General features: G+C 41.0%; 1 protein-coding gene across 6 annotated transcripts in view; it reads left to right on the top strand.

The window, feature by feature from the left end:
- Positions 1–12,768, top strand: part of PTPRR (protein tyrosine phosphatase receptor type R) — a 288,370-nt gene extending 275,602 nt beyond the window's left edge. For 5 of the 6 annotated variants that reach the window (XM_008256786.4, XM_051845666.2, XM_017341983.3 and 2 more), the window contains one exon: positions 11,585–12,768. In XM_008256786.4, coding sequence (XP_008255008.3) covers positions 11,585–11,678 — 94 coding nt within the window. In that variant the 3' untranslated portion in view covers positions 11,679–12,768. Of the gene's footprint in view, positions 1–1,027; positions 1,635–11,584 lie in introns of those variants that run through there. The other variant, XM_070052633.1, reaches the window with a different exon arrangement.
- Positions 12,769–12,886: the final 118 nt, after the last annotated feature.

Raw genomic sequence — 12,886 nt, 5'->3', positions numbered from 1 at the left:
TGGATGAACAATAGCATTTATTTCCTATTGTTGTAAGGATCAGGAGAGATGCTGTAAAGTTCCTAGCATGAAATAAGCATTCGATCCTGTTATCAATGTAAGTAGCGAGTTAATCTTATCTGTGAACTAGAAACAGCAACACCTGCTTTACAAGGCTGCAGCAGCATTCAAATCAGATTAGACCTGTGATGTCCTAGGATCACACTTAGTCCACATTCCTTACTCTCCCTTTACCCTTTCTGCTTCCTCCTTTCCATACCCCACATGTAACTCTTCCCCAGGATATTTCCTTCCTGTGCATATAAAGATCAGTTCCAGTGTTCCTCCCTCCCTCTCTCAGAATCGCCGTCTGCCTCCCGAACCTTCTTGCCTCCCGTCCAGCACTGTATGCCTCAGCTGGAACAGGACTCAGCTGCTTCAGGTCAGATTTTGGAGCCTGTCTTCACCCAGGAAGCAGATCCTGAGTCATCACCCAGTCAACTCCAGAGCCTCTCCCACACTGCCCTTGTCCTCTGCTTCTATAAACAGGGCTCCGGCAGGGTCTCCACACTCCCAAGGGACTCCAGTCCACACCCCTGAGTCTTCCATTGCCACTTTCTAGTGCCGGAACTCCAGAAACACCAGATGTCTGCGTGCATCTACACTGACTCTGAACCAAGTTAGCCTCCGACAAGACCTGCCCCAGTCCTGTTGGGAGCAACAGGCTGGAAAGTGGGCTTGGCTTGCTGCTGTTCCTGCCTCTCCTTGCTATTGATTCCTGTCTACTCCCCTCTCATCGCACGCCTTTCCCATGGTTTGTGTAGCCTGACCTCCACCAGGGTCTCTACTTCCCAGTCATATTGCCCCTCCCAATCTACCAAATTGTCCTCTGGTTTTGAATAGAATCACAAATACTGTTTTTGAGCCACATCACAATGCCTGCTCTATCTACTCTCTCCTTCCTGAAGCACATGCTCAGCAAGTTCAGCCTTGGCCTTCCCTCTCCATCAAGGTCTTCCCACAGGGTTCGTCTTTGTGCTCCCGACAGGATCTGCAGAATGGAACCAGCTTCTCTGTACATGTAAAGCCTGCAGCTTCCTGACCCCTGGATTTGAATGACTGCCCAGATGTGTGTTGACACACACCGCCGCTGATTTATTCAGCAAGACCCTTTCTGTGGAAAGTCCTGTGAGCGCTGCTGCTACGTTTGTGAAACACATCTTTCCCTTGAAAGGCCTTCCCATGCCTCCTTTCTCCACAGGATCGGCATGGATTTTCCTTGACTTCTTGCTCCAGTTCGTCAGCTTTTCCCAGTTGTATCTCGTGTTCAGGATTCCAGTTTGTCGATGACTGCTGCCATGGACCATACCTGTGCCCTGTGCCTGTGAAGGCAGGTCTGGCCTCGGCTAGCTCGCATGCTCACTTGTGTGCTCTTGCAACGTCTTATCAGTTTTTCAAACCTGACCCCAAATTCTGATCTCCTTGGCCATTCTTGACTTCAGCTTTGAATCTGTCTTTGGACATCCCAGAACATGCTGTTGTACACCCAGAAATATATTTTATCATGGAATCTCCATCATGATTTTCAAAGAACTTTGACTCATTTAACTCCCACAAAAAAAAAAAAGAAAGAAAGAAAGAAAAAAAAAGAAAAAGAGGTGTTCCTTGGCTTCCATTTCCTTGGTCTCATTTTTTTAATGAGAAAACAAAGAATTTAAGACATCCAGTAATTTGCCCAAGATTCTATAGCTTAGAGAGGGGCAAAATAAACCAATCTACAATCAAGGACTTTTGATTTCTAATTCAGAAGGGATGAATCTTATAGCTAAAAGTAAACAGGCTCTTGAAATATGCTTATTGTAAAACTGTTTGACAAAACCCTATCTCTTAGGTTCTGCCCACTTAAAAAGTGTAATGACAGCATACACTGTTATTTTCAAAAGCATTTTTGATATCAATGAGAGCTGCTTCATGAATCAATGAAGTGGCATGGTCTACAGTTCCTTTAAGAGAAAGGACACAGGAAAATTGCCTCACCCCAGAATTTCTCTCAGTGGAAGCTGCCTAAAGTGTCCCAGTCTAGTAAATACCTAAAATACTGCTGGTGGTTAAGTCCATCTTTGGCTAAAAGAATCATTCATAGGGCAGGTGTTTGGTGCCCACCTCCCAGATCACAGAGACTGGGTTCAAGTCCCAGCTCTACTTCCAAGTCCAGGTTCCTCTTAATGCATATCCTGGAAGGGAGCAGGTGGTGACTCAAGTTCTTGAGTTCCTGTCACCCACATGGGAGACCCAGATTGACTTCTGGGCTCCTGGCTTCAGCCTGGCCCAGCTCTGGCTGTTGTAGACATTTGGGGAGTGAACCAGAAGATGAAGATCTCTCTTCTCTCTCCTCTCTCCTCTCTCTCTCCCCCTTTCTCCTTTTTAAATAAAATACAAAACAAAAAAGATTTTTAACACTTTATAGCTATTCAGTTAATACTCTAAATAAAATTTATCCTTTCCATTATGATAGCTATAAAGAGTGCAACTGCCACATAAGGAACACATTCAGAACCTAGATTTTGATGAAGGGGTATTAAAGAGAAGGCTCTAGATGATGGGAATAGGCTGATGGTGCCCTACAGCTGAGTGGCCTGGTAGATAAACCCTCAGAAAGCAAGTGACCTGAAGAAAGAGAACAATTGCTCCAGCAGGGGACACCTTGGCTAGGATTAGCTACATAATTTGCACAGCCCCATGTGGAGCTCCATGTTTAAAAATTATTTAATATTTCAAGATAGTGACAGCAGTACATTAATACCCAATAACAGCATGTTTTTTTTGTTGTTGTTGTTTTGTTTTGTTTCAGCACAAGGAAAGGGGCCTGTGTGAACATTCAGTTCACAAGTCTGTGAAGCCATCCCTGTCTTAGGTTGTTTTTAGGATGAGTGTTTGTGGATGAGCCTGAGTCCTATGTCCTGTGTCCCATGGAACAAGCACCCAAGATCTGTGTTCAGGGAGGTGTTCCTGAATCATACACACATTCATTCACTCAACCAGCAATACTGAACAGCAACTACTAAATATGTCAAGCACCTGGGAGTAGAAAGATGGATTTCCTAATAGATATCTCCAGATTGTTCTCTGAGGCATAGTCTGGGAGCCTGCCAAGTGTCAGACCCTCTCAAACAGTATCCAGGAGAAAAAAAAAAAAAAGTCCTCAACTAAATTTGAGTAAAAGCTCTATACTTAAAAAAAAAAAAGCTCTATATTTTATTTCTTAGAATCACTATCCACTTAGAGACTTACACTAAGTGTCAATGCATTTAAAGAGCTGAAAAGGGGTGGATGTTGTGGTGTTGCACGTTAAGCCACTGCAGCATGGGATGCAGTATGGGATGCAGCACTGGCATCCCATACGTGCATCAGTTCTAGTCCCGGCTGCTGCACTTCTGATCCAGCTCTCTTCTAATGCACCTGGGAAAGCAGTGGGGATGGTCCAGGTGCTTGGGCCCCTGCACCCATGTGGGAGACCCAGAGGAAACTCCTGGCTCCTGGCTGCAGCCTGGCCCAGCCCCAGCCGTTGTGGCCATTTGGGTAGTGAACCAGCAGATGGAAGATAGCTCGCTTGCTTGCTCTCTCTCTCTCTCTTCCTTTCTCTCTCTGTAATCCTGCCTTTCAATTTAATAAATAAATAAATCTTAAAAAAAGAACCGAAAAGTCCCCCAGTAGAGAAAGCCATTTAATTTTGTCTTAGCACTCTTTCCATTGATGTGATCACATAAAACCTTCCTCAAAGACTATCTTAAGTGACAGGGAAAAAAGTTGTAATTATAAAATGCTTTCTCAAGAATTTTAGTGATATAAAGACTAGGGGTAGGATGGTAATTGAGAGTGTGCAGAGACCGTTAAGAAGAGGGAAGAGAGGGTAGAGCTGGCGAGTGGAGCTGAGTATAATAAGGCATAAGAAAGACAGAACCAATCCATCAGAAATGATAATCTGTGCTCTGCAGAGTGACAGCTCTACAAGTCTTTTCCTATTGTTTCCTCCACCGCAAGCTGCACACCACACATCTTTTCTTAATGGTGTGTGCCTGATTACCTACAGCTGTCTCCTCTGAGAAGTCCAGGCATGGCTCACAGCAAAGAAAAAGATAAAGAAGTGATTTGGATCCTTGAAATGGGACTGGATCGTGACTTATAAGTCAAAAGCTGGAGTACTAGGCAGGATCAAAATGGTGATTTAAAAAAAATGTTTACAATGCCTGATGATTGTTATTTAACATGAGAAAAATAGGCAATTTGTACTCAAATGGAAAATCATTTTAGCCATAAACTGAATGGTCTAGCTTAGAGATGAGTGTGCTATGTTGAATGGATGTTTCCAGTGTAACAACAATGACAAAGCCATTTGGTGGATTCCTCATTCTCTGGCAAGACATTATTTACGTTGGCTTTAGGGCAGCATCTATTAATAGATGTTACAGTTCTCACTGTAGATTCGTGATTCTGTGATTCTCCTTTAAATAATATTTTGAGCTTATTTTGAGCTAAAATTAATTCTTTTTCTAACCAGGAGTTCAAATGCAGTGTAAGGCACCCACGCATGTTTTATTTAGAAGGGTCTGAAAGGATCATCCCCCTCATTCCCACTTCGTTCATTTTTAATTAAAGCATGAAATAGCTGAGATAGAGTCCTGGCTGTGGATGGGCAGCAGGCAGCCACTAGAACATGAGGACCAGACATCTCCAGATCAGACAAGGAACCTGGTACCAACCCTACCTCTAAGTGTCTGTGTGACCCCTTGCCCACTCTCAGCCTCTCTCTTTACTCACTGGGGCATACCAGTGATCCTCAACCTCTTCTGGTAGGAGGACTCTTTTTTTTTTTTTTTTTAGGTAGAATATTTCGTTGACTTCCACCTGAGAGTTAAATTTTTCATACAGTGCCTGATGATTGTTATTTAACATGAGTAAAATAGGTAATTTGTACTCAAATGGAAAATCATTTTAGCCATAAACTGAATGGTCTAGCTTAGAGATGAGTGTGCTATGCTGAAAGGATGTTTCCAGTGTAACAACAATGACAAAGCCATTTGGTGGATTCCTCATTCTCTGGCAAGACATTATTTATGAGGGGTCTATAATATGCCATCCACTTTCTAGGGTTATATGTGTCCTCAAGATATCCTCTGTGTGCCAAACCTACTTGAAATAATTTTCAGAGATAAAGTATCCACTATTGGATGCATGCAACTGTTATGTTATTGTTTTCCATATCTCTCTGCATTTCCAGATAAAGATCCTCATAACTACTGAACTTCAAATATCTCATTTGAAGATCAAGAATTCAAGATTTTGGTTTACGTATTTTAAGATTACTTAGAGGCAAAACCCTAGGCATTGGTATGGATTTACTTGGCATGACTGTTCCTGAGATCTTAACACAAAGTCCTCTTGTACAATAGATTGTGCCTATTGAATCTTCCAAGTAGTTGCCACGACAACCTTTTACTTCTCCCCAGTGTGGAGTTAATTGAGTGTTAACCTGGGTGTTCAGGAAAAAATGGGTAATCATCAAGGGGAGGGGGAGTGAAACTCATGATATACTAGAGCTGTCATTGGATTGTCATTTGGTCTATGCTGAATTTTTTGCCTTGCACCTACTTTGGAGAAGAAGGTTGTCTATGTTCAAAATACCTGTTCAGAATCGGTCCAATGTATGTTTAAACCCTCCCTCCTTGATATGACATCTGTATGAAGACCTGGGAAAATCTCCACCAGAGAGACTCAGACACAACTGACTGCCGGACCCAACTGAGAACAGCAGCCGTTAGCCTCACTTGACTCATGCCCAAGCTATTGAAGCTTTACCCATGAGGCACATTAACATCCACACCTTTTGTTCTAAATTTACTGTACCAAACTTTACCAAAAGCATTCCAGATTTGAGAATAATAAAAAGCAAAGGCGCGTAAGTTCCATTGTTAGCCCAGAAGTGAGTCACCACTGCAGAATTTCTTCTGTCTACTGATTAGACCGGATACGGGCTGGGCGGTGCCGCAGGAAAGGCTGCTGCTCTCTGCATGTGTGAGTTAACAGTCACAAAAGGTCACAGTTTTAACATGTTCAAAACCAAATCTCTGTCCTGGGCATCTGGAGGATTTTTTTTAAACACATTCTCCTAGTAGCAAAGGGAAAAAAATACATTTTTTTTTTCCCCTTCTGAGTTTACTCCCAGCTGACACAGCTACGTGCTTCCCCGCATGAAGACTGAGATGGCATTGGTTTTTGTGTTTGGCAGGGCTCTTGCGATGTGAGAGACCTGACATCTCTGGGGTAGTATGTCTGAATCCCCCATGGCCTGGCCAAACATGGTGTTCCTACATTGTGGCCACAACCACTCTTTTAATAAACAGAATGACTTTCTTCCACAGCATAGGATGGGGCAATAATTGGGGTAAAAAAGTAATTTATCATCCAAACCAAGGCACTGCTGGAAATGAAAAGTGGCCCAATTAATTATCATACCAGGACAAGAAGAGTGAACCATGACAGTCCCAGGCTAACCAGAATGTGATCAGCCTAGCTATAGTGGCAACTGAGTACTTAGAAAAAGAATATGCAGCTTTTATTTAATGTTCACTAAAAGACAGCTGTCATGATAAGTATTTAATGGATTATTTCCTTGGAACCCTGTAAAACTTCAAGCCTTATTAGGTAAACAACTGTTTGCCAGGCCAGTGGTTTTCAAACATTTTTGTGCACAATGGAAAACTTTGCAGACAAAATCTTCCACAGAGCACCAACACAGAAAACCAATAAAAAAGCATAACTGCTCTGATGAAAGCTGGGATTAGGAGCTGATCTCAAGAGCTCAGCCAGCTCCCCTGCCATGCCAAGGGCCCTCGGGTACCACTGTGGACGCTGGGCTCCTGCGAAAGCTATGAAGAGCCTGCAGCTAGTCATGTATATGCTCTAATTTAATCAATCCTCACAACCCAATGATGTTTGTCAATGATGTCATTTTGAAGTGAGGACAACCAGGTTAGGAAAGATTAGGTGACTTGTCTAAAGCCTATAGCTATGTTGAAAGGCAAGGATTCAAACCTGACTCTGTCTAACCCCAAGCCCATGGGTTTCCACTGCATCAGCTTGTCTCCACTTTAGCTCTAGCTACCTTCTAGAGTGGTCAACATTTAGAGCCAGATTTGTACCTTTCCACCTAGGCTTGCCTAACCTGGGCAATCCCCTGCAAAGTTTGCTCTAAGTTCTCCAAAAACTTTAAGACCTCGCTGGAGAGCCTTCTAACCAGTCCTGTTTGACCAGTGTCAAAGAGAAACAATAGTAGCTAACATTTACAGTATTGATTTGTGCTTGGCTATATGCTAAATACTTTAAGTGAATTGTCCCATTCATTTCTCACAGTATGCTAAGAGGTTAGTATTATTTTCACCTCATTATTTTTCAGATGAGAAAAATTGAGCATTGTACAGATTGTATAATAAGGTAAAGTGGCTGGTAAGTGGTGGAAACAGGTTTTGTCTTGACAACCATCTGTGGTATTCTCACATCATCAGAAACACTGGACACAGTTTGTGAACCTGTTCATAGTGAATTTGATGCCATGGCATTCTGAGTCTTTCCAAACCCACAACCACTCTCACAGCTAACGGATTCTCTTGCTGTTTGTATTTGATCTAACCCTTTCTTGATCAATTCAGCTCTTGTCAATGGTTGGTATTGTAACCTAATGTGTTATATATCACCTAGAAAAACAGATTTGTACCTTAAGAGAATTCTCCAAGCAGGAACTATGATTTAACCTCAAACAATGGTGGTAATTTAAGGCATTCTGGCTGACTGATGATGGTTCAGCCATTCTTGGACCCATAGACCTAACTCAATTAAAATATCATCTTGATTGCCATGGAAATCTTTACAATTGTAAAAGTTGGTTGAGTTTAAACTATAGTCTATTGGAGACCAAGGATTATTTTACTCTCTGCTCTTTAAATGGGAGTTGCCTTTTAAAGTAATGAAAAGAGCCTCTCTGCTTCCTACCTTCCAGAATCAGCTTGGATTAGGAACTTTACATGAATAATGTAGAGCCAGATTTCAGCAAATCCATGGAGCCCTGTTTGACCTAAGCATTGCCTTGGGACCAGCTCGTTGGAGAATTAATTACTATAGAACTCTCTGGGAGCTCCATAGTTAATTTACCTTGTCCACCTTATTCTGTGAATGTAGTTTGTAGGCAGGCACTAGTTTATTGAGTATTTTTGAGTTTTGCCAGCCTATTAAAAGACTATTTTTGTCTCAGAGTAAAAGCTGAAGGGTCATCCTATATTTTAAGTTCTTACAAAAATCAACAGAATATTATGTCTACCAATATACATAATGGAACATTTATTAAATATTTTAAAAAGTGATTGTGATGAGTTCCTGAATTTGAACCAGCCTCTAACAAATGCATTCTGGGATACCCTTTGTTTTCCCTTTGCCCTGAATTTTTCTGTTTTAATACGACATGAAAATAGTGTGGCCTAGGTAACCTACTTAACAGGTAACCTTCTCGACCTAGGACTGGTAAGTGCTTTTCACTGTTGTAAATATAAGAAGACCGAAGACCGTAACACTATTAATACCCTTAAAATATTTCTACCTAGTTGGAAATAACTTTAGATTAGACAATTTATGATGTGATATCAAAATAGTTATAATAAAGATGCTACCTTCTCCCTATCTTTTTCTATTAGTTTATAAATGACTTACATAAGCTGTAAGACATCCTTGTTAAATGTCTGAAAGACATAATGCTGGGAGTGAGAAGTAGAAGAATAACATATTGAGTGGTAGAAATGTAATATACAAGAAACCAACAAGTTGAAATGAACAGAATAGCTCTGCACTTAGTTTCAAAAATGGAGAAAGCTCTAATTTTCACACTCAAAAATATCCTGCTGACTCTTTAATTAGCTTACACCTGCATTCAATATCCTAAATTTCTTGGTGGGTACCAGGCACCATGGAGGCACTGTGGGACCTTACCACCTGAGGCACCTGCACAGGTGAGCTAATGGTCTGCAATACGCAGCTCAAGGGAGAAAATAAACCCACTGATCAGATCTCAGCAGAGGAGACGCAACACTCTACGGTCAGGCTTGACAAAAGAGCCTATAGAAGAAGACTAGATCAGAGAGTAACAGGGAAACCAGGCTGTTCAGAAATATTGAGTGAGCACAGGATGTTTAGTCTAGAGAAGAAAAGATTATGAGACTTTGATGGTTGTTTTCCAGCATTGAGAGGCTATTGTGTGACTACAAGGGGAGGCTGAAGACTTTTTTGGTTTATTTCAGCTGAACCATCAGGATGAAAGTTCGAGAGGGCCAAACTCATTCTGATGTCATCAACAATTTTTCTGTAAGCCTTGAGAAAGGCTGCCTCCAAGGGTACCTTGCCCCATAAGCGTTCCGTCAGAAGCTACCAGCCCCTCCTTCACAGGGACTGCTTCCTCTGGCAAAGCTGTATTTCAACAGTGAATGCAAAGAAGGATCTCTGAGGATCCCCCTGGGGCCAGTTCTTTCCCTTCTATTTTCCAAATCGAGTGTAAAGTAACAGAACTTTTCAGATAGTTTCCTGAAGCCTTCAGACCCTCAAGAACTTTGCTAGCCTACAACTAATACAAATGTTCCTCATGTCTCCTACCTTTACCAGCTGAATTCACAGAATGTCATAATAAAATACAGTGCTGACCCACTTAGAGTAATAGTTATTAAAACCCCAAACCCAGACTGTGTCTCCATTCATTCACCAAGTGGACATGCAAAATGCCAGCGCTGACCAGTGCATAAAGGGAAAAATCTTGCCTCAAAGTGAAATAAATGGTGATAGAAAGCTCACAGGCCAGAGCCCAAGAGATGGAGCCCATTTAAGGTTCCACACAGTCTACAGCTCAAATGAGTAATAATGATTCCCAGAGCTGAGGGAATGCCAGAGGAAGGCAGGCACCCCCAAGCTCTTAAGAGCTGCCCTGATATTTACTGTAACTGGCTGTCCAGGTGAGCATCTTCTGCACACCTGCTGTGTCTTTAGGTGTGCCCAGATGTCACCGTCAGACACCTAAGAAAAGGAACAGTAACTATATTCTCATCTGGTCGCTTTTGTTCTTAGCTTCTTACCAGGGAACATTATGGCCAGAAAGTTGTCTTCACTACAAAAAAGCATTCAGTTCTTAGGAAAAAGACCCATGAAATATCCTTTCCAAGAAATTGCTGTCACCAAAAACTATGAATTTATCTTTTTCTTTCTTGCCAAATACATTATTTTGGCATCATGTGGAACCTGCCTGAAAAATCACTATTTGGTTTAGAAGGGTGAAGTCTTACTGCTTGAATATTTATGGAGGTTGACAAGTAAACACAGGCATAAGCCCCGTCTTACTTATTACCATTGACCAGAAATCATGTTACGCTGAAGCAATCTATCTTGTTTTAAAGTTGAAGTGCTTAAGTGACCTGAAAATTATTTTGAATAGTACTAGCAGCCATTAGGAAAAAGCTGGCTAAAACAGAATTAAACTAAGACATAGAATCAGTCCTGTGATTGCAGTTACGGGGACTTCTCTGGACTTCAGGTTGTTACTACTATAATAGTGAGGTTGTTATTCAGTGAGCAGGACAAATTAGTTACAATAATGTCTAATAACCTGGCCAAGCTGAAGAATCGTAATAACAAAGGAGCAAAAGGTGACCCATGTATTGTATATATGAAAACGTAATAAGAAAGTATCATTTTTTTTCTCATGATAGCAACTGCCTTCTAAGCCAATGACAAAAAGGATGCTGATCAGCCAGGAGTGATAATGGGCAAAAGAAAAGGAAAAAAGCAGGAACCAGTTCCTCTTTTTCCAGCAGATTTAAAGACCCACCCACTATTGTGTTTGGATACCCATCACACCCAAAGGCCTCTGTTTCCATAGGCCATTTCAGGATGGACTTTCTTTATCCTTGTAGAAAGCCACATATTACAGCACAGTTTTGTTTGGATAACCTACTTCAATCAACTTTATTACAAATGTATAAGCATAAGTTACATGACAAGGCACCTAAGCAGTAATATTAATACTCCAGTTACATTGAGTTCCTTTAAGCCTCACAACAACCTTACAAAGTAGTCACTGTTCCTGTTCTTTCCTGCTTTGCCAAAAGAGGAAACAGAGTCACAGAGGTTCTTCAGGAACTTTCCCAAGATCACACAGCTGAGAACTGACAAAGTAGATATTTAAACTCAGCCTGGCTGGTTACAAACCCCAAGTTTTAACCATTAGGCTATTTTTTTATCACCTCCCCAGTAATGGTACCCCGGCACAATTCATCAAGTGCCTAGTATGTACCAGGCATGGTGTTAAAACCTTTATATTTATTAACATACTAGTGTTTTATATGTATTCAGTTCACTAATTGAGACATTTAGATACAGGTAAGAGGGAGAACAAAAGAATCTTTAGGTCAGCTTTTCTGTGTGTCCTTGAAATAACATCGTATCTTGAATACAATCTATGTTACTTGAGATTCTAGGATGTTAGCAAAACAGGCTTATTTTTATTATCTCTTCCTTGCAGGGGTGGAATGGTCCAAACCAGTGAGCAGTATGAATTTGTGCACCATGCTCTGTGCCTGTACGAGAGCAGACTTTCAGCAGAAACTGTCCAGTGAGTCACTGAAGACTTAACAGACCACCAGTCTCCCAGGGTGATTAATCAACTTACTGAAAGGAGTTTCCTGCAGTGGAAGGAAAGCTAAGCTCTGAAGCCAGAGCTCAGGATTATGGAAGACTTGGCAACATGTTCAAGATTGCCAGCCCTTTATGTATGCGAATGTATCTGTAAGCATCCCTCAAGTTTTTCTGAAGGTCCTATGCTGATGGAGGTATGAGCTATTTCTCACACAGCCTAAGGCAGATCTTGTTTTGTCTGTGACTATCTGCCACACAGAATGTATGTATGTAATATCCAGTGATCCATGTCATCAGGTGATGACTGGAAGAGCTGCTGAAGAAATTATTATTAATTATTATTGTGTGTTTAGATGCTTTAATGTTTGCAAAATCTGTCTTGTGAATGGACTGTCAGCTAAACTGTTAAACTGTTCCTGTTGTAAGTGCTATTACCTTTCTCAGTTACCAGAATCTTGCTGCTGAAGTTGCAAGTGATTCATAATGGATTTTTAAAAAGTAAGTTTTGTTTTTGAAAAAAGAAATCAAAAGCAGTAACTATTTTATATGGAAATATGTCTTGATATTATTACCTACTACATGTGTATTTACAGTACCTCCTGTCAACTACAGAGCACAATGATTGTCATTGGATATATATGTATTTACTATCTATTAGTGAGCATAGAGGTAGCTCCTGCTCCAGAACTCGATCCAATGTATTTCTACATCATGAGGCATTTTACTTTAAAGAGAAACACAAATTTGTAACAACTATGAAGTATCAAGAATTTTAAATACTTGTCTCTCTTTTACTAAGAAGAGGTTTTTGAATATGCTCTCTACCTGGACTCTCTCTCCCAGTCAAAGGCAGGTGCCTTTGGGAATGATGCAATCTGTCCCATTTCCAGAAGTTCTTCCTAAGGACACTGCCATGTATGTCCTTAAGTTTCTGAAAGGTTTTAATCCTCCAGATACAAAGTTCAAACAACTACACTCAGCAAACACTAGATGTTCTGCTCAAGTATGAATTTTTATTGCAACAATGTTGACTTTCTTTGATACTGCCAATAAACTACTCTTAATACTAAATATGGACTAAAGCGTATTCTTTTTTTTCTTCCTCCCTTATTTGAAAAGAAGCCATCATTGGTTTGGGGAAGCCTAAAGTAGAGAATGCGATGGGTTTAATTTTGGTCTCTGCATCGTC

Source organism: Oryctolagus cuniculus, chromosome 11 (assembly GCF_964237555.1).
Source record: "Oryctolagus cuniculus chromosome 11, mOryCun1.1, whole genome shotgun sequence".
Lineage (NCBI taxonomy): Eukaryota > Metazoa > Chordata > Mammalia > Lagomorpha > Leporidae > Oryctolagus > Oryctolagus cuniculus.
Note: the sequence above shows the minus strand (reverse complement) of the source record. Positions and strands in the feature narration are given on the sequence as shown.